The sequence below is a fragment of the Podarcis filfolensis genome (assembly GCF_964270895.1).
Source record: "Podarcis filfolensis genome assembly, chromosome: 15".
Classification (NCBI taxonomy): domain Eukaryota; kingdom Metazoa; phylum Chordata; class Lepidosauria; order Squamata; family Lacertidae; genus Podarcis; species Podarcis filfolensis.
This window is the reverse complement of record NC_139618.1, coordinates 22,388,634-22,408,566: the sequence shown is the minus strand read 5'-3', so window position 1 is coordinate 22,408,566 and position 19,933 is coordinate 22,388,634. Positions and strand designations below refer to the sequence as shown.

The 19,933-nt window shown below is 46.4% G+C and overlaps 1 protein-coding gene across 2 annotated transcripts in view; it reads left to right on the top strand.

Moving 5' to 3' along the window:
• TECTA (tectorin alpha) overlaps positions 1-19,933 on the top strand; it is an 86,907-nt gene that overhangs the window by 32,579 nt on the left and 34,395 nt on the right. For both annotated transcript variants that reach the window (XR_014542065.1, XM_083588258.1), the window contains exons 8-11: positions 3,709-4,301; positions 9,055-9,628; positions 13,998-14,608; positions 18,072-18,633. Coding sequence is in view for 1 of the 2 variants with exons in the window: in XM_083588258.1 (XP_083444384.1) it covers positions 3,709-4,301; positions 9,055-9,628; positions 13,998-14,608; positions 18,072-18,633 (2,340 nt within the window). In the remaining variant the exon portion in view is untranslated. The remainder of the gene's footprint in view (positions 1-3,708; positions 4,302-9,054; positions 9,629-13,997; positions 14,609-18,071; positions 18,634-19,933) is intronic.

The following is a 19,933-nucleotide window of genomic DNA, read 5'->3' as shown; positions in this document are numbered from 1 at the left end:
GCGTACAATGGAGCTTCAGAAAGATGCAAACTTCCAGAAGCAAACAAGATGGGAACAGGGGCCATGCTTGGACTACAACTCCCATCATCCCAAGGAATGGGTAGATTTGTTGATTTCCATTTCTCTCAGTTCCTCGTTTTCCCAATCTTCAGTTCTGTTCTCCACATCTCCTCGTCAATTTGTGATTTATTTATTTTTGTAAAAAGAGGAAGAAGCAGAGCCACTGGTGCAAAACAAGGATTGTCTCCAACTAAGTCCTACTCATCATAGGTAAAGGCAAAGGGACCCCTGACCATTAGGTCCAGTCGTGGCCAACTCTGGGGTTGCGGCGCTCATCTCGCTTTATTGGCTGAGGGAGCCAGTGTACAGCTTCTGGGTCATGTCAGCTTCTGGCCAGCATGACTAAGCCGCTTCTGGCGAACCAGAGCAGCGCATGGAAACACCGTTTACCTTCCCGCCAGAGCGGTACCTATTTATCTACTTGCACTTTGAGGTGCTTTCAAACTGCTAGGTTGGCAGGAGCAGGGAGTGAGCAATGGGAGCTCACCCCATCGCGGGGATTCAAACCACCGACCTTCTGATCGGCAAGTCCTAGGCTCTGTGGCTTAACCCACAGCGCCACCCACATCCCTTATAGACCCACTGAAATTAATGGACCTAAGCTAGTCATGTCCATTAACTTTGATGAGTCTTCTCTGAGTAGCATTGGATACAAGCCCACATTTAACAACATAAGAACATTGGACAAGCCATGCTAGATCAAGCCAATGGTCCATTTATTCTACCTTCTTGTTCTCAAGGTGACCAACCCAGGGTTTCCCAAACTTGGGTTTCCAACTGTTTTTGGACTACAATTCCCATCATCCCTGACCACTGATCCTGCTAACTAGGGATGATGGGAGGTGTAGGCCAAAAACAGCTGGAGACCCAAGTTTGGGAAACCCTAGACTGACCAGATGCTTGTGGGAAGCCTGCAAGGGGGACATGAGTGAAACAGCATTCTGCCCATCTATGGTGAAGGTAAAGGGACCCCTGACCATTAGGTCCAGTTGTGACCGACTCTGGGGTTGCAGCGCTCATCTCGCTTTATTGGCCGAGGGAGCTGGTGTACAGCTTCTGGGTCATGTGGCCAGCATGACTAAGCTGCTTCTGGCGAACCAGAGCAGCGCACGGAAATGCCGTTTACCTTCCCGCTGGAGTGGTAACTATTTATCTACTTGCACTTTGACGTGCTTTCGAACTGCTAGGTTGGCAGGAGCAGGGACCGAGGAATGGGAGCTCACCCCGTCACGGGGATTCGAACCGCCAACCTTCTGATCGGCAAGTCCTAGGCTCTGTGGTTTAACCCACAGCACCACCTGTGTCCCTTGCCCATCTATGACCCCAAGTTAATTCAAAGGCAGAAAGCCTCAAACAGTGACGGCAGACAGCTATTGCTAGCCATCTCCTCCATGAATTTGTCTAATCCTTTTGTAAAGCCCACAAAGCTCTTGGCCATCACTGCCTCCTGTGGGAGTGAGTTCCACAGATTTCACTCTACCCTTCTTTGTCCCCAATCAGCACCGCTGTGTTTTTGGAGAAAAACTGACAGGCTGACAAGAGAATTGGAGTCTCCCACCATTCTCCAGCATGCATGTTAACACCGAACTGATCTAGTGCCCTCGATGCGCATTTAGATTTCTTCACTTAAGGCATTTCCATATTGCTTTGTTATTCACCCTTCCAAGCAGCACACATCATAACAATCCTTTGCTCAACAAGGCTCTTCACCACATACACAGGAAAAGGAGAGGCGAGGACAGAGCAAGTGGCTGTGCCACAGAGCAGTTACTTGTACCCAGGCTTGAGGGTGAGGAACGTAAGGTTAACTTTGGGTTCCCTTTCTGAGAAGAGCTGTGGTTTCAGCAGCCTTCAAGAAACGTTGATGGGAGCACTGGGGGGAAGGGGGGAAAAAAGCTCTCCATCCAAACACTGAATGAGCTTAACATAGAAAAGCCAAGAGGGGCTGGGATTCAAGTAAGCATTGCTGCCATGAAAGCTGATTCAGCCCTCTCCCTGCTTACAATCCAAGAAAAGACAAAGGGACACTTGAAGTAACTAAGGAGCAGCGAGCAAAGGACAAGCAGAAGCGAAACCACTCTAGCTTGTTCTTTGCTCCCTGGGCGGAATTCAATGCTGGGTCGGTGGAAGGAATTTAAGTGCCCGCGTTGAATTCAAGTGAGAGACACGGCAGGATTTACGGCTGACATTTGGGGCTTGGATAAATTGGGGGCATCTGTACTGGCTTGCCTCTCTCCCTCTGTCTCTCATTTGTCACCTGCATCATTCAGCTGACTTCATCTTGATTTGCACCTGCCCAACTCAGAAAAGGAAAAGGAACTGTGAACATAGGAAGCTGCCTTATACTGATGCATCTAGCTAAATATTGCCTGCACTGACTGGCAGCAGCTCTCCAGGGTTTCAGGCAGGGTCTACTCTGAGTTGGACTAGCACAGATATGTGTCTCAGGTATAACCATCTGCTAGCTTAAGAGAGCCTTATTAAAGCTGGTGCCTTCCAGATGTGATGATTAATGTCATTTATTAATTGCTTCCCATGAGCCATTCCAAAGTGATTGACAATACAATCAATGCACACAGTATAATTACAGAACCATAGAATTGCAGAGTTGGAAGGGACTCCAAAGGTCATCCATTCCAACCCCATGCACAAATAACACAGCTTTCACATTAAAAAAACCAGTTATAAACAATGATAAAACACATGGCTTTTTTTCAACCAGAGCTCACTCATTTCCGGCACCTCTCAGCCGGACGCCTTTGCCATTCTAAGAGAATGAGGGAGGCGTTCATGGTGCGTTCCGGCACCTTTTTCCCCTAGAAAAATAGTACTGATTAAAACACAATTAAATATGTAAACACAGTTCAAAACAACAGCAGCAATTCATTTCAAATCCCATACAAGTACAAACTGGGGATATAGTTCTCCACTTGGAAGGCTTGCTGAAAGGGGAACTCCTTCACCAGGCACCAGAAAGGCAATAGAGGAGTGCTTGTGTGGCAGGGAGTTCCAAAGGCTGCCACACTGTCGGCCCAATTTTGACATAAAGCAGAACAAGACTCTTAACAGGATGCAATGATCGGTTGCATAAGTAAGGGATTATTAGACCATCTGTTTTGGACCACAGCTCCCATCAGCCCCAGACAACACAACCCCAGAAGCTATCATGGAGGATAAAGCTAGGAATGGTTACCGGCCATAAAGGTTATGTTCCATCTCCACTGTCAGAGGCGGTGCTCTGAAAGCCAGTCACTGGGACTCACAAGTGGGGACAGTGGTGCTGTGCTCAGGTTCTGCTTGTGGGCTTTGCATGGGCATCTGGTTGCTGGACTAGATGGGCCATTGGCCTCCGATCCAGCAGGGCTCTTGTTATGTTCTTAAGCTGAATGACAGCCTGTGTGGTGTAGTGGTTAGAGTGTTGGGCTCCAACCTGGGAAACCAGGGTTCAAATCCCCACTCAGCCATGAAGCTCACCAGGCCAGTCACTCACTCTCAACCCAACCTACCTTGCAGGATTGTTGTGTGGAAGAAGAGGAACCATGTGTGCCACCTGTGAGCTCCTTGGAGAAAAAGGTGGACTATGAATGACTATGAATGCAATAAATGAACTGGCTAAATCAATAAATGCCCCTTGTCTGCTTCTTCCAGCTGCTGCTGTGCAGTGTCCAGAGTCCAGCCACTACTCTGTGTGTACCAGCAGCTGCCCGGCCACCTGCTCGGACCTCACTGCCCCCTTGACCTGCACCTCCCCTTGCACCGAGGGCTGCGACTGCAATGAGGGCTATGTCCTCAGCACAGACCTGTGTGTCCCCATCCACCAGTGCGGCTGCGATGTGGACGGCCAGTACCACGCCATCGGAGAGTCGTTCTGGGCCTCGGTGGACTGCACGGTGCAGTGTTGGTGTGAGGACGGAGGAGAGGTCACCTGCTTCAACTCCTCCTGCCAAGAAGGAGAGGTCTGTGCTGTAGAAAATGGCTACCAGGGCTGCTATCCCAAGAGGGAGACGTTGTGTCTGGTCTCCCAGGATCAGGTGCTGCAGACCTTTGACGGCGTCACGTTCGCTTACCCCCCAGACAATTCCTACACGCTGGTCAAAACCTGCCCGGACAGGCCCAGTTTTCTGGAAGTGGACATCAGCAAAAAGAAACCAGAATCAAGTCCTGACTGGCTTCGGAGCCTGATCATCCATCTTGCCAGCCAGGAAGTCAAAATCGGAGGCGTAGACAACTCTGAAATCAAGGTACTGCCTTGTATCAATGCTCAGTAAATTCTTTTGGTGGAAGGTCTCCCAGTGAACTTCAGAGCTGAGTGGGGATTTGAACCCTGATCTCCCAGGGTCCTACTCTGAGTCCCCCTGTCCTCCACTTATGTGCCTCCTAAATGCAGTCTGGGTTGGTCTCCCCGCCTCCCATCTTTAAGTCCCTGATCTTGGAGTCTTAAAGGGGAAACATGGTGGAGAAAACTTTGCTGGTCTCTTCCTGGTTCACTTTTAGCCTCGGAGTAAGCACAATGGATTTTGACAGGTAGGCAGCTGTGCCCACTTGTCAAACGTGGCCCGCAAGGCTAATCCTGATAATAATAATATAATAAAATATTATTTATATCCCACCCTCCCCAGCCAAAGCTGGGGCTCAGAGCAGCTAACAACAGTAAAAGTGGCACAGTTTATATAAAATCACAGTCAAGTAATTGAAATACATTCTAAAATCAATTCAGAATCAAATTAATGGCAACTATTGGGCTAGAGTTCTATGAGGATTACAGAAGGAGGGTGCTTTGGCCAAAGGCCTGGTGGAACAGCTCTGTCTTGCAGGCCCTGTGGAAAGATGTCAAGTCCCGCAGGGCCCTAGTCTCTTGTGACAGAGCGTTCCACCAGATCGGGGCCACAGCTGAAAAAGCCCTGGCTCTGGCTGAGGCCAGCCTAACCTCCCTGTGGCCCGGGATCTCCGGGATGTTTTTATTTGAAGACCATAAGGTCCTTCATGGGACATACCAGGAGAGGCAGTCCCGTAGGTACGAGGGTCCTAGGCCATATAGGGCTTTAAAGGTTAAAACCAGCACCTTAAACCTGATCCTGTACTCCGCCGGGAGCCAGTGCAGCTGGTATAGCACTGGGTGAATGTGATCCCACAGCGAGGACCCTGTAAGGAGTCTCGCTGCAGCACTCTGCACCCGCTGGAGTTTCTGGGTCAGTCTCAAGGGCAGCCCCACGTAGAGTGAGTTACAATAATCAAGCCTGGATCGGGCCCAAAAGTTTCCCCACTCTTGGATATATCTGTTTTTATGCCTCTGTGTTTTTATGTTTGTACATATTTTATGGGCTAATAGCCGTAAATAAATAAATTAAAAATTCCCCACTCTTGGCCTGGACAGATCCACAGCCTGACATAGCAGAGCAAAGAGTTCTGGTGGAACTGAATATAACATTCATTGTGTACTGCAAATATGTGATTGTTTGCTAATATCCACTCAGATGCAGAGCTAGTGGTTAAGATGCAGGTCTTCTAAGCCAGCAAAACAATGCTTAGCAATAATAACAAGTGTGTTCCTACTGAACGTGTCATCTGCCCCCCTGTCCTGGCTGCCTGATGAAAACAAGAGTTGGTTCTTTTCTTAATCCTGCCAAGACAGAGGATCATCTGTGATAGGAAATGCAGAGTGTCTCATTAGCTACACCCGCCGCTGACATTCTCCCCCAGATACGCATTTTATCAGGCAGTGTTAACACTAATGACGGAAGACACAAAATGAGTTTACATGAGTGATCAAACAACCTCAGCTTGACGCTGTGCTGCTCACAGTTAAAATAATTGTGTGTCTCTTAAAAAGACAGATATAGAGAGAGGGAGGGAGGGAGGGAGGGAGATGATGTTATCTGCATGAGCGAAATTTACATGCAGCTTTAAAAATATATAAATAGCAGAAAGTTTAGGCAACTTTGACTATGGTTAAAATTTGAGTTATATAGATAAATAGAAAATGGTATGAGATGCAGAAGAAAATGTTGTTGGTGGACTCCACGGAGGGGAGGAGGGAGGTTGGAGAATTCAGATAATTCAATATTTAATTTTTGTATTTTATGTTTGAATGTCAAATCATAAATGTAAAATATGAAATTTTAGGCAACATCAGTCAGGGCTGTAGGAAGAGAGTGGGGAGCCCCCTAACTATGGAACTCACTTCCGCATGAAGCTTCACTTCCACATGAAGCAGCGACGGCCACCAACCTGAATGGCTTTGAAAGATTATTGGACAAATTCATGAAGGATAAAGCCTGTCAGTGGCTACTAGCCACAATGGCTATCCTCTGCCACCGCGGCTGGAAGCAGCAATGCTTCTTAAATACCAGTTACTGGAAACTGAAGGAGAAGGGGTAGCCTTATCCTTAGTGAATTTGTCTTTTAGAGCCATCCAAGTTTGTAGGCATAACTGCCTCCAGCAGGAACAAATTCCATAGTTTAACTATGTGTCGTGTGAAGAAGTTCTGAATCTTCTAACACTCAAGATCACTGGATGTTCCCAGGTTTTAGTATCCTAAGAGACAGACCCAAACATATCTCCACACAATCCTATTCACCTCTATCATGTCCCTGCCCCAGACTCACCTTTCCCCCCCAAACTAATAAGCCTGAAGCCTAGTCACTTTTCCTCCTATGCGAGTTCCTGTATCCCCTTGATCGTTCTTTTCTAAACTTTTTCCAGCTCTACAATATCCTTTTTGAGGTGAGCTGACGAGAACTATATATACAATAACCCAAGTTGTGGTCACAACATAGAGATATTATGAGTTTTATTTTCAACCCCCTCCCTAAGTTTTGGAGGCTTCCAAAGCCCTGCAGAAACCTGGCAGACCTTCTGGGCTGAGATAGGAGCAAGATGGATTTACCTGTCCCAGGCAGTAGTGCCTCTGCCCACTAGCTTGAACACTGGGAAACTCCTCTCCACATCCTAGACTCATGCTCATAGGCAACACTGCCACCTGGTGGAAGGATGTGTGCTTTAGCAAGCGTTCGCTCTGGACAATTTATTTAAAGCAGTTTTCAGCACAAACAGCACCTTCCAACCTGTCTCACACGATTAGCTTGCATGTATGAGCACTGCTAATGTATGATAGGAAGCAGAGGAGAGACATTATAAAAACAAATTCACCTTTTCGTCAATCTGGTGGTGACATTTTGTGATGACATTTTGCTGTAAAAACTGATTTTGCAAACCCACGCTTAGTAGTCAGACTCCATCCCTGCTTCATTCCACCCCCCCCCACCCCCTGTTCATTCCAACAAATGCATGTTTACACACTGGATGTCTGCATCTGCAGATCAATGTGTCTCACACACACCTCTGTCAGATCAAGCGTCTCTGACCTGCATACTGTGATCATCTCAGATTTGTTTGTTTTAAAATATCAGGGGTGCAAGTGCCTAGAATGGTTTGCTCTGCAACAACCACAGGAGCAAATCACTTCCCAAAAATTAGATGCAGGGGTCAGCACACTTTTTCAGCAGGGGGCCGGTCCACTGTCCCTCAGACCTTGTGGAGGGCTGGACTATTATTTTGAAGAAGAAGAAGAAATGAATGAATTCCTATGCCCCACAAATAACCCAGATATGCATTTTAAATAAAAGCACACATTCTACTCATGTAAAAACATACTGATTCCTGGACTGTCCATGGGCCGGATTTAGAAGGCGATTGGGTCGGATCCAGCCCCCGGGCCTTAGTTTGCCTACCCATGAATTAGAGAGTTGGACGGATCATTTGAAGAACTCCTTGTGCTGTCTTTGCATCAAAGAGTCCTTACAGATCAGCGTATTACTGCACCAATCCCACATCTTTGGGACTAGGCCATTTCAAGGACAGTCCATATAGCTACTAGCCATGATGGCTATAAGAAACCTCCATGTTCAAAGGTAGTCTACCACTCAGCAAAGCCAGTGGTCAATTGGCTAGCATTGTCATTCAGCTACCCACATCCCAAACCTACTGGTGAACCCCAGAACCCCTTAGAAGAAGAGAATAGCTTGGGCAGACACAGCCAGCCCTGTTCTTCCTTGCCCAAGGACTTTCCAATGCACATTTCAACAGTTTTGAAGAGAAGAAAGGGAGGGAAAGGCCAGGAATCAATTAAGCCGAGAGGCTTAAATACAGGAGTAGGGATGTTGATGGAACATGGGGACACAAGAAGATACCTTACACTGAGTTAGACGATTGGTTCATCTAGTGCAGTATTGTCTACTCTGGCTGGCAGCAGCTCTCCAGGGTTTTAGACAGGAGTCCTCTCTCAGCCCTACCTGGATATGTCAGGGATTGAACCCGGGTTCCTCTGCATGCAAAGAGGTGCTCTGCTACTGAGCCACAGCAGAAAACCCAATTGCCGTTTGCTCCAAATGGGTGCTAAAGAGCGGTTTTTCCCCAGAGGAAAGCACCAGAACAAGAATGAACAAATGAATTTTATTATTTCGGTCACAGACCAGTTCCAGCCCACATACAATATCAAGGTAGTCATAAAACACGATAGGGATACATTTGAATTTGCAATTAGGTATAACAGGGACAATACAGATATAGCAACAGTTAAAAATATATATATAAATTAAAACTTGGTCACTAAAATATAACTTAAAATTATCATTTAAAACCTTAATCATTATGACAGCACAGCTTGTTCCCTAAGTTTTATGGCAATTGCACAGAATTTGGCTACCCTTAAAATGATCTCAGGATCCTTGTCCTCTACCAGGGATTTTAGACATTGAAGTTTGGATTCATCTGGAGATATTTGCATAGCAGGGGTAATAAATACCAAGAACAAGAGGAAATGGGGATAAACCTTTGTTAGCTCAGCCTGTGCTTGATTCTGGCGCCACCTACTGTTGGCCTCCCTACTTTTCACCCTCCCATTCCCAATGGACACTAGGCACCACTGGCTCATCTCATCAACTTTCCTCTTCATTCATTCATTTCTTCTCCCCCCACCCCCATCCTTTTTGCAGGTGAATGGATATGAAATGGAGCTTCCATATTTCCATCCTTCCGGCCAACTGGAAATCTACCGCAGCAAAAACGGGACCGTGGTTGAGTCCGAAGGGCTCATACATATCCTGTACTTGGACTCTGGCATGCTGGAGATACGCCTCTCAACTATCTATTTCAACTGCACCGGGGGCCTCTGTGGCTTTTTCAACGGGAACAGCAGCGACGAATTCTGCTTCCCTAACAGGAAGTGCACAGACAACCTGGCGGTTTTCCTGGACAGCTGGACAACCTTCAATGAGATTTGCAACGGGGAGTGTGGCGACCTTCTCAAGGCCTGCAACAACGATTCGGAGCTCCTGAAGGACTACCGGAGCCGGTCGAAATGTGGCATCATCAACGATCCCACCAACAGCTCCTTCCTGGAGTGCCACTCAGTGGTGAATGTCTCTGCTTACTATCGGACCTGCCTCTTCCGCCTGTGTCAGAGTGGGGGGAACCAGTCAGAGCTCTGTGACTCAGTAGCCCGTTATGCCAGTGCCTGCAAGAATGCAGAAGTGGACGTCGGTCCGTGGAGAAGCTTTGACTTTTGCCGTAAGTCAGTGCATGCGCCTTTTTGTCAAAGGTGTGGCCATTTGAGCAGACCTCCACAAGTCCTTTAAAACCTCGGTTCCATTTTTTAAAAAGTAAATTAATAGTCCTCCTGGATTATTTATTTTATACAGGTTAAGATCCAGAGAGATCATTATAGGGATCTAAGGAGCTTGCATTGTGTGCTCAAAGGCTTATATGCGGTCCTTTGAGTCCTGCCATTCAATGTGTACCTTTTATCCGCAAAGGCTCAGTGTATTGTATTGTATTTATTTATTTCCCATCCTTCACCCTAAGGGCAGGTTGCAACATTAAAACACAATATTAAAAACAATTTAAAACAATTTACAATAATAAAAAAGGCAGGTCCTCAAAGTATACACCTCAAGTGTCAAAAGCCAGGGGCATCATTCTCCAGAAGCTGTATAATGAAGGTGCCAGGCGTGCCTTTCTGGGGAGAGAGTTCTGCAGCTTAGGGGCCACCACCACCTGAGCTTCTGAGGGCACCAAGAAGGCTCCCTCTGCCAGTTTCAGCACCCAGGAGAGTCTGTAGAAAAGAAGGGTGGTTTTTCAGATATTGGGGGCCTGAGTCATTTAGGACTTTAAACAACAATGTGAGTACCTTGAATTGGCCCGGAAATGAACTGGGAACCAGTTTTGAAACAGGGTTTATATGAGATGTAGGTGGAAACCCAGCCAGGAATTTGGCTGCTGCATTTTGAGCTAACTGGAATTTCCCAGTCGTCTTCAGGGATAGCTCCACATAGAGCACATCGTAATAATCCGACTTTGAAGGTTCCAGTGCATGGAGTATAGTGATCTCTAACAAAAATGGGTCGTAGCTGGAGAACCAGCTGGAGCTTTTTTTTTTTTAAAAAAAAAAGGCCCTTCTAGCCACTGAGGCCTCTTGAGCCTCCAGCCATAGTGTTGAATCCAGGAGCACCACCACAGTGCAAACCTGCTCCTTTCAGGGGAGTGCAACCCCACCCAGGGAAGGCTGCCTCTCCTCCTCCCGGACATGAGAACCTGGGACCCATAACAGGATTCAGGTATGTCACACACATACCTGCAAAATACACCCCCAAATCCCACCCATCATAATGCGTTCCACTCATCTATGTAAAATATAGATTAAAACAGTGCTGCGAAAACATTACCTTTTGCCTGGGGTGTTTCTCTCTCTCTCTCTCTCTCTCTCTCTCTCTCTCTCTCTCTCTCTCTCTCTCTCTCTTTCCAGTTGCTTTTTGCCTCTAGATGCACTTTCTTAATTAAGTAATTTTCATAGAATGCGTTCTAGGAGACATCAGGAGTTTTATTGTGCCGTATTCTTGAATTGCAGTAGGGATCCCAACTTAAGCTGTAACAACAGAGGCTAATTTGAATGAGCGAAACGGTTGGGGGGGGGAGTTGTTTAGCTATGGTAATATTCTTGCTGACAGTGGTATTATTATCATAATCTAAAGGCAGATGTAGGAAGTTCACACTGTGGAAGCTCAAGAAGGCTTAGGCGAGTTGATGCAAATGGAAGGACGTGGAATTTGAGATTTGGCAGGCGATGAGCTTTCACACGAACTCAGAAGTCTGTGAATATTTTAAGGGTGCAGTCATACATAATGCTAAACTATGGTTTGTTTTAACTAAGCTTTTTTTAAAACAACAACAACCACCCACAAATCATCTTACGAACTTGAAACCAGAGTTAAAAGAAGTCACAGTTTGGGAACTGCTTCGCATTGTGATTTGTTGCCAGAATCATGGTTTGTTGCCAGAGCTAGGTTTGGACACTCAGACCACACTTTAGCTAAACAAAAAAACGAGTTAGCATTTTGTACAAAACTAGGCCACTGAAGCACAGAGCTCTATCCAATGCTTGTCCTGCTCAGAGTAGATTCACTGAAGTGAATGGACAGGACTAAGGACTCCTTTAATCATAATATGTAAAAGGGGGGTTTCAGAAACCTAGTTTCCTGTCTAGAAACCACCTACATAAAAAGAGCCCTCCTGGATCACACCTGGATCAGACCTCCTGGATAAGACCTGGTCCAGCCCTCTCCTTCTCATGGTGGCCAGTCAGATGCCTTCAGGAAACCCTAAAGCAGGGCTTAAAGGCAACAGACCTAGTTCATTCCCAAGATTTGTGGGTCTGCTGATATTCAGCACCCAAGTGAATAAAGCTGAACCAGTAAGAAGGGCCACAGGTTCCTGATAGTTAAACTATGGAATGCACTCACAGAAGAGGCAGTGATGGCCATGAACTTGGATGACTTTAAAAGGGGATGGGACAACTTCATGGAGGAGGCTATCAATAACTACTAGTCATGATACCATGCTCTGCCTCCACCATGCTTCTGAACACCAGCTGCTGGAAACCTCAGAAGAGGAGAGGGCATTTAACAGCATATTGATATGCAGGAAAAAGAGAGGAAGAAATAACAGGGTAAACAGGAAGGAAACTCCATCTAGCCCAAGTCTGTGTAATGTAGCACAATGCTGAAAGGATACTAAACAAGGCAATGTAACACAATGACAATTTGAATGACAATAATTGACAAAGCAAGTAATAAAACAGCTTGAATAAGAATAAAACCATGCAGTAATATTGCAAGGCTTTGCATTGTCTCTTCCCTAATAAAACTCCCTCCGGAGGATTTAGCTGAAAGCATACTAGGCTATCCCGACTTCCCTCGTGTTTCTGAATTGCTGAACATTACAGCATCAAGTTCAAGAGCAATTCGTAGCTACCAATCTAGTGCAGAGGATGAAGGACCCTTCCTCCCGACACACACAAAGCAGGAAGGAAGGAAGGGAAGAGAATCAGACCTCTTTGAGGTATACTGGCTCTGAACATGGCAGTCCCTGTTTAATCTAATAACCACTGATGGGCAAATGAATGGAGGAGAAATCTAACTCCCTTTTAAAGCCTTGTAAACTGGTGACCACCCCATCATGGGGCAGTGAGTTCCAAAGGTTAAGTATGTTAAACTAGGGTTTGCTTTTGCCTGTCCTGTCCTGAATCAGTTTCATTGTATGATCCTGATTATAACCCCCAACCCCACCCAGCCATGGGGGAAACTGTTCACTGAACCATAGAATTGTAGAGTTGGATTCCGCAATGCAGGAATCACACCTAAAGAATGCCTGACAGATGGCCATCCAGATTGCCATGGAGAGAGGCTTGTGTATGCACCTTTCTTGCTTAGTTTGAAAATGGGAATGCACATGACACATCCAGGGCATTTATACTACAAAGCACTTGAGCAAACAATTGATCAACCCTGATTGCTAGGATTGTATAAGGGAGGGGCTGGGCAAGACTGAGCCCAGAGTGATTGGCCTTAGTTAGACCTGACAGCCCATATCCTTCTGCTCAAAAAAGGAGAGAGGGATGAATAGCCCTGGTCTGGAGCCTGTGATTATGAGCTCCCAGAAAAGCAGAATGGTTTTAAACCTCACCCTGATATCTTTGACAGTTGCAGACCGGAGTGTGCTCGGCTTGTTGAATTTTTAATCCTGTGCTGACTTTTTGTTTATGTTTTTTCAGGAATTAACCTTGCCTGCATGCATTTCCAGGCTTCTTTTCAAAAGCATAAGGACTAGAATGTAGCTTTCCCCCCAATTTAAACAGCAATTTGGGATTCTAAGGACATTGACACCTATGCTCATTACAGGATTTCCTTGCAGATAGGTGCAAAACACACAGTCCTGTCTAGACCCGGACAAGACTAAGGGTTTATCCAAACTTACCTTTCCTCTGCTCTTTACAGGCTCTGTGTCTGAACACTTATCTTAATTTAATTTTTGCCCCAGAGCTTTCCTTGCAAAAACCTGCTCTTTAAAGTTCAATTGGAGCAAACAGCAATCTGGGGGAAACACAACCTGAATTGATGTTTGCTCCGATTGTGCACTGAGTGGCAGGTTTTCACAGGAAAAGCTCCGGGATGAAAACAGAAATGCTCAGACAAGGAACTTTTAAGCATGGACCTGTGACTGGAAAGAGAGGGGCAAAAGGTAAGAGTAGGTAAGCCCTTAGGTGTGGAATCCGGGAAGGTAATTCAGGATCGGAACTAACTCCTATCTCCTGAGTTTTTCATTGCTTTTCTACCCTGAGCCATGCTACAATGTCGAGGCAGATGTCGCAGCCAGATCGCCCTCACATTAAGGGCTGCTATTTGAACAATGGTCTTGGTCATTTGATGGTCCTTTTTATCCATTGTTGTTGTTTTTTAATTGTATATATTGCTTGTTTTATGTCGCTACAGCCGTTGGCTAATGCAAATAAAGTTTATGTTGAGGCACAGCATGGCAGGACTTCGAGAGAAAGTGGCTGGCAGCCAGCTGAACTTGTGCTTTCCCCTTTTTTGTCTTGCTCCAGCTCTCACCTGCCCGGAGAACAGCCACTTTGAGGAGTGCATGACCTGTTCGGAGTCCTGCGAAAGCCTAGGGATGGGTCCCATCTGCCTGGACACCTGCACGGAGGGCTGTCAATGTGACGATGGCTTTGCCCTCCGGGGCACCCACTGCATTCCCAGGACCGAGTGCGGCTGCAGCTTTGAAGGCCACCAGCTCTCCACCAACCAGTCCTTCTGGATGGACATTGACTGCCAGTATTTCTGCTACTGCAACGGCTCCGACAACAGCGTGCACTGCGAGAACATCCCCTGCAAAGAGGATGAGTACTGCATGGAGGAGAGCGGCCTTTATTACTGCCAGGCTCGCACTGACGCCTCCTGCATCGTCTCCGGCTACGGCCATTACTTGACCTTTGATGGGTTTGCTTTCGATTTTCAGAGCAGCTGCCCCCTGGTCCTCTGCACCACCATCTCCCGGCAGAGGTCAGAGAGGTTGGAAACCTTCCCCGAGTTTACGGTCACTGCCAAGAATGAGGATCGGGATCCTTCCCTGGCCTTGTGGGTGAAGCAGGTGGAAGTGGAGGTCTTCAGTTACAACATCATCATCCACCGGGCCTACAAGCACACCGTGCTGGTGAGTTAACGCAGCGACACTGAATCGATTTATTACAGTCTGTCAACCAGAATTGAGAAAGCATGCAATACATACAAATGTCAGAACAAAGCAGATGGAAAAGTAGAACATAGAAACCACAACAATCTCAGGTTAGCCCCTTCCAGTTTTAGGTGGTGAGTTTTTCTCTTGTTCTCACTGCTACTGATACAAATTCAGCCACCGACAGTGAAACCTTTGGGTTTTAACTTCCATTAGATATTGAACTGGGGTTACATTGTACCTGAGAGCCAAGCAGCTCTCCATTTATGATGGGGAGATGACAAATGCTTCAAGGGGTTGAGGACGTTGGGCAAGGGAGCGGAAAGAGAATATGTGGATGGAGATGTAAATTCATGGCTAATTCTTCTGGGGAGAGAAGGACAGAACCGCCTTTGAGGGACTGGCATCCTCTAGCACAGTGGTTCTCAACCTGTGGGTCCCCAGATATTGTTGGACTACAACTCCCATCAGCCCTGGGTAGCAAGGCCAGAGCTCAGGGATGATGGGAGTTGTAGTTCAACAACAACTGGGGACCCACAGGTTGAGAAAGGCTGCTCTCGCAACTCCTGAAAGATGACTGTCAACTCCTGTCCTCCTGTCTCTGAGGAGCAGTAATGCTTGCTTGAAACCACAAGATGGTAGGGTGCTCTTGTGCTTGGGTCCTGCTTGCAGGTTTTCCACAGGCATCTGGTTGGCCGCTGTGCAAACAGGATGCTGGACTGGATGGGCCATTGGTCTGATCCCAGGACTAGCAAACCTACATTTATGGGGCCCTGAAGCTTGAACTGTTATGGGGGCCCCTTCATAACCAGCAACAAGGTCTGGGTAGCCACTGCTATCTTCTTCAATTGGGTTGTTCCACAACAATCAGCGTGCACGCACACACATGAACATTCATATTTTGATCAAAATTGCTATACTGGATTATATCCCATGTCAAAGTAAATAAAGTGAATCAAAATTTCCTATGCCTTATAGTTTGGGGGATGAAAATTAGAGAAATGTTATATACATGCATGATGCATCACAGAATGATGAAACTGGGTTTACCAGACCCAATTTTTTAAGCAATGCGGATTAAAGTCACTTCTGGAGCCCCTCTGGGATTAGTGTCCCTGAAGCTTAATTTTTGTCATTTTCATAGTAAATCTATCCCTGGATCCCATCAATTGGCATTCAGAGGCATACTGCCTCCAACAGTGGCGAGAGAACCTTGTCATCATGCCTAGTAGTCATTGATAGCCTTTATTTCCAGGATATAACTTTGCAGTGACTGCAAACCAGAAGGAACTAGATATGTTTAAGTGTTGTGGAAACCAATAGGGCTTAAATGCATTGTTAAATATTGTTTCCTTTGCATATTGGGTTGTCAAGGGTAGCTTCATGTATTATTTTTTTCCTTGTACAGTTGAAGGAGGAAAACACTGTCATGGATGAAACTCTTCTGTCACTGTTTTTACATGTCTGGGCTCAGTCCTCCCGGGAGCAGAATGTTGTTGGCTTGTTCTCTTTTAAATAGCAGAGAATCCACAGAAGTGTTAAACAGGAATCCCAAAAGACTGAAATGAAAATTTGAATTCAACCTCTTTTAGCATCGTGGTCAGGATGAAGTTGGCTATTCAGTGACTCTCAGTCACAGAGTCAGCTGGAAACAGTTGTTTCATGCCTGAGGCAGGAAATATAAATGTTGCTCTGAGTGATGGTAAAAAGACAACAGTAAGAGAAATATTTGGCAACGTTCTTCCCCCTAACGGCATCCAGAATTTGCTACCTAAACGGACTGATTCAGCTTGCCTACCAGTAGGGCCGGCACTGCTCAGTAATGGGACATTACAATGTCTCCATAGAGACAAGTCCCTATCATGGACTTGGCCTCAGATGATAGATAAGGCTAATTGATTGGTTGAATTTATATCCCACCTTTTCCTCCAAGGAACTCAATGTGGTGTACATGGTTTGCTTCCTTCACATTTAATCCCCACAACAATCCTGTGAGGTAGGCTAGGCTAAGGAGCAGTGACTGGCCCAAGTTTACCCAGAGAGTTTTAGGGCCGAGTGAAGATTTGAACCTTGGTGTCCCAGGTTTTAGTCCAACGATAACCAGTCTGGAGCTGCTATTCTGCTGGCTTAGGAACACAACCAGGTTCCAGATACCAAATCTGAGACTGACGGTTACAAACCTGCAAATCTAAACTGGTAACTACCAGACAGCTTCTCCTATGCCTGGTTCCTCCAAGGAGCTAAGGCTGCCCAAAGGATGAGAGAGTGGATTAGGCAAGAAGCCACAGAAGGAAGAAGCAGCCCCCACCCTCCAGTCAAAGGCTTGTCCCTTTAAAGGGTCACACTCCTCAGGCAGGGTGGGTGGAGCTTTGGAAGGAGTGAACTAGAGGGAGGCTCTTATAAGGCCTCAATCAAGGCCCAACTTTCACTGGAGAAAGTTGTGCGCTTGGAGCTAGCCAAGGTCCTGAAACCCCGGCTGCCAGTCCTTGTGGATTCTTGCTGAGAAGAGGTCAGAACCATCTCAGATGAGATGGCTGCCCATAGCTCCCTCTCCATCTGTACATGAACACATGATCTGTTGGGTTTTTGTGAGTCAAAAGTGGGTGGAGGTTACTCAGACCAAATATTTGGCACATGTACTGTTACAGTTGCAGACTGTAAATATTGGTGTACCATAATCGCCCCATTTGTCAGATGGCCTGGAGGGTTTATTATGAACCTGTAGACACACTCCACCTTGATTTCAATGGGTTTCAGTGAACCCAACTTTGAGCTGGATTGTGGCCTGTGTGTTTCACTATTATAAACTAGTGCGTGGTGCTTCTCAACTGCTAGATAGATGTGCCCCTTTTCACTCAATTTTTCATGGCTCTGGTGTTCTATTCTCTTTCTTCCAATGAGCTCAGAGCAGAGTTTTAACTTGATGACAACCCTGTGAGCAAGTTGGACAGAGAAATAGTGACTGGCCCAAAGCTACACAACAATTTCCACAACTTGAGTGAAGACCGGGTTATCTGCGTCAGTACATCTTTCTTTGAAACCCACCTCCCAAAGCTAGTTATTTATTTATTTTGCAAGATTTATATACCACTTGGTTGTAGTGAAATCTTAAAGTGGTTTACAAAATGTATTGCAAACAAAAACAAGAAAACAGTTTAAAAACAACAATTTATAATGTTCAAAAAAGAGATGAAAAGCAATGATAAGCTAAACATTGGATTAAAACAAGTCAACATTCTATGCAACATTCTAGGCTAAGCAAAAATGTTTTTAGTGGGTGCCAAAAAGGGAAGGGAAGGCGCTTGCCTCATGTCAATAGGCAGGGAGTTCCAAAGTGTGGGTGCTGCCACACTAAATGGTTATTTGCTTACTATTGCAGAATGAGAGTGGTGTGACGCCAGTTGTCCTAGTCTCTAGCTAACTTCACTGCATCTCTTTGCAGATCAACAATGAGCGCCTTTACCTGCCCTTGAAGCTTGGACAAGGGAAAGTGAACATCTTTGCCTTTGGTTTCCACATTGTCGTGGAGACTGATTTTGGGTTGAAGGTCGTCTATGACTGGAAAACCTTCCTCTCCGTCACCGTCCCGCGGAGCCTCCAGAACAACACGTACGGCCTCTGTGGGCGATATAACAGCAACCCTGATGATGACCTCCAGACTTCTGGTGGCTTTGCCGTCTCTAGCATCAATGAGTTTGGCCACAGTTGGGCCAAGAGGGACCCCTTTTGCCAGGTTGGCTGTGGCGACAGGTGCCCTGCCTGCCGTAAGGTGGAAGGCTTCTGGAAGCCCCAGCAGCTGTGCAGCTTGATCCCCAGCAAGAGCGGCGTCTTCTCCAGGTGCCACAGCAAAGTCAACCCCACCTTCTTCTACAAGAACTGCCTGTTTGACACCTGCATCGATGGTGGCGCAGTGCAAACCGCTTGCAGCTGGCTGCAGAACTACGCCAGCACCTGCCAGACCCAGGGGATTGCTGTCACCGGCTGGAGAAACTTCACCTTGTGCTGTGAGCTGAGCTTGTTTTAATCTCTGACATTGTTCATGAAAACTGTCCTTTTGTCCCATCTCCAGTAGCTCCACTATGTTTAACAGGGATATTTCTGGGTTGTTGTTGTTTTTAAGGGGTACTTTCTTCTTAAAGTAAATTTGGGGAAGCGATCGTAGCTCAGGGGTACAGCATGCATTTTGTACACAGAAGGTCCCAGTTTATTATCTGTTTCTTGCATTCACACCCCACCTTTCTCTCCAAGGAGCTCAAGGTGGTGTACCTGGTTCTGTTCCTCCTCAACTAATCTCACAACAACCCTGTGGGATATTTTAGGTTGAGAGGCAGTGACTGGCTCAAGGTCACTCACTGAACTTCATGGCTGACTGGGAATTTGCATCCTGGTCTCCCAGGTCCTAGTCTGACACTCTAACCACACTGGCTCCAGCTGAAAGGATCAAGTCAGCAAGTGATGGGAATGATTCTCTGTCTGAGGTCCTGGAGAGCCAGTGCCAATCAGAATAGAGCACCCTAGTGTAGGGAGAAACAGTCTGAATTGATATAAGGCCGCTTCTTATGTTACTATGTCTAAAAGCAAACTGACTAGGACTAGGCCTGGTTCTTAGTAAGCAAGTGTATAGATCTCGAGTCTCATCACCACACTTAGGCCTAATTTCCTTTCCTGTTTTAACAGCTTCAAAAATAGCTGGCTGTGTGTTGTTAGACGTAGCTCCTGCTAATCTATGGCCCTTGAGATGTCCCAACTTGCACGGCCAATGGTCAGCAATGAAGGGAGTTGTAGTCCAGCAACATCTGAAGAGGCAGAGGTTCCTCACTTCATGCTAAAAGGAAGGGGTGGGCAAGGTAAAAACAGACAGAGAAATGATTTGTCATTGGGAACAACAGCAGAGAAGAGTCTTGTTGGCTAGGCAAGTCAGAAATTTTGACATGGAAGCTTTTATAGGGGGCAAAATCTAGGCTACAGTTGGTAAGAAGCTTCCTGGCTAGTCTATCTGAGAGCCAGTGTGGTGTAGTGGTTAAGAGCGGTAGACTCATAATCTGGTGAACCGGGTTTGCATCTCCGCTCCTCCACATGCAGCTGCTGGGTGACCTTGGGCTAGTCACACTTCTCTGAAGTCTCTCAGCCCCACTCACCTCACAGAGCGTTTGTTGTGGGGGAGGAAGGGAAAGGAGAATGTTAGCCGCTTTGAGACTCCTTCGGGTAGTGATAAAGTGGGATATCAAATCCAAACTCTTCTTCTTCTTCGTCTTCTTTGTCTTCTTCTTCTATCTGTCACCCGCCTCCTCACTGGCCGAAGCT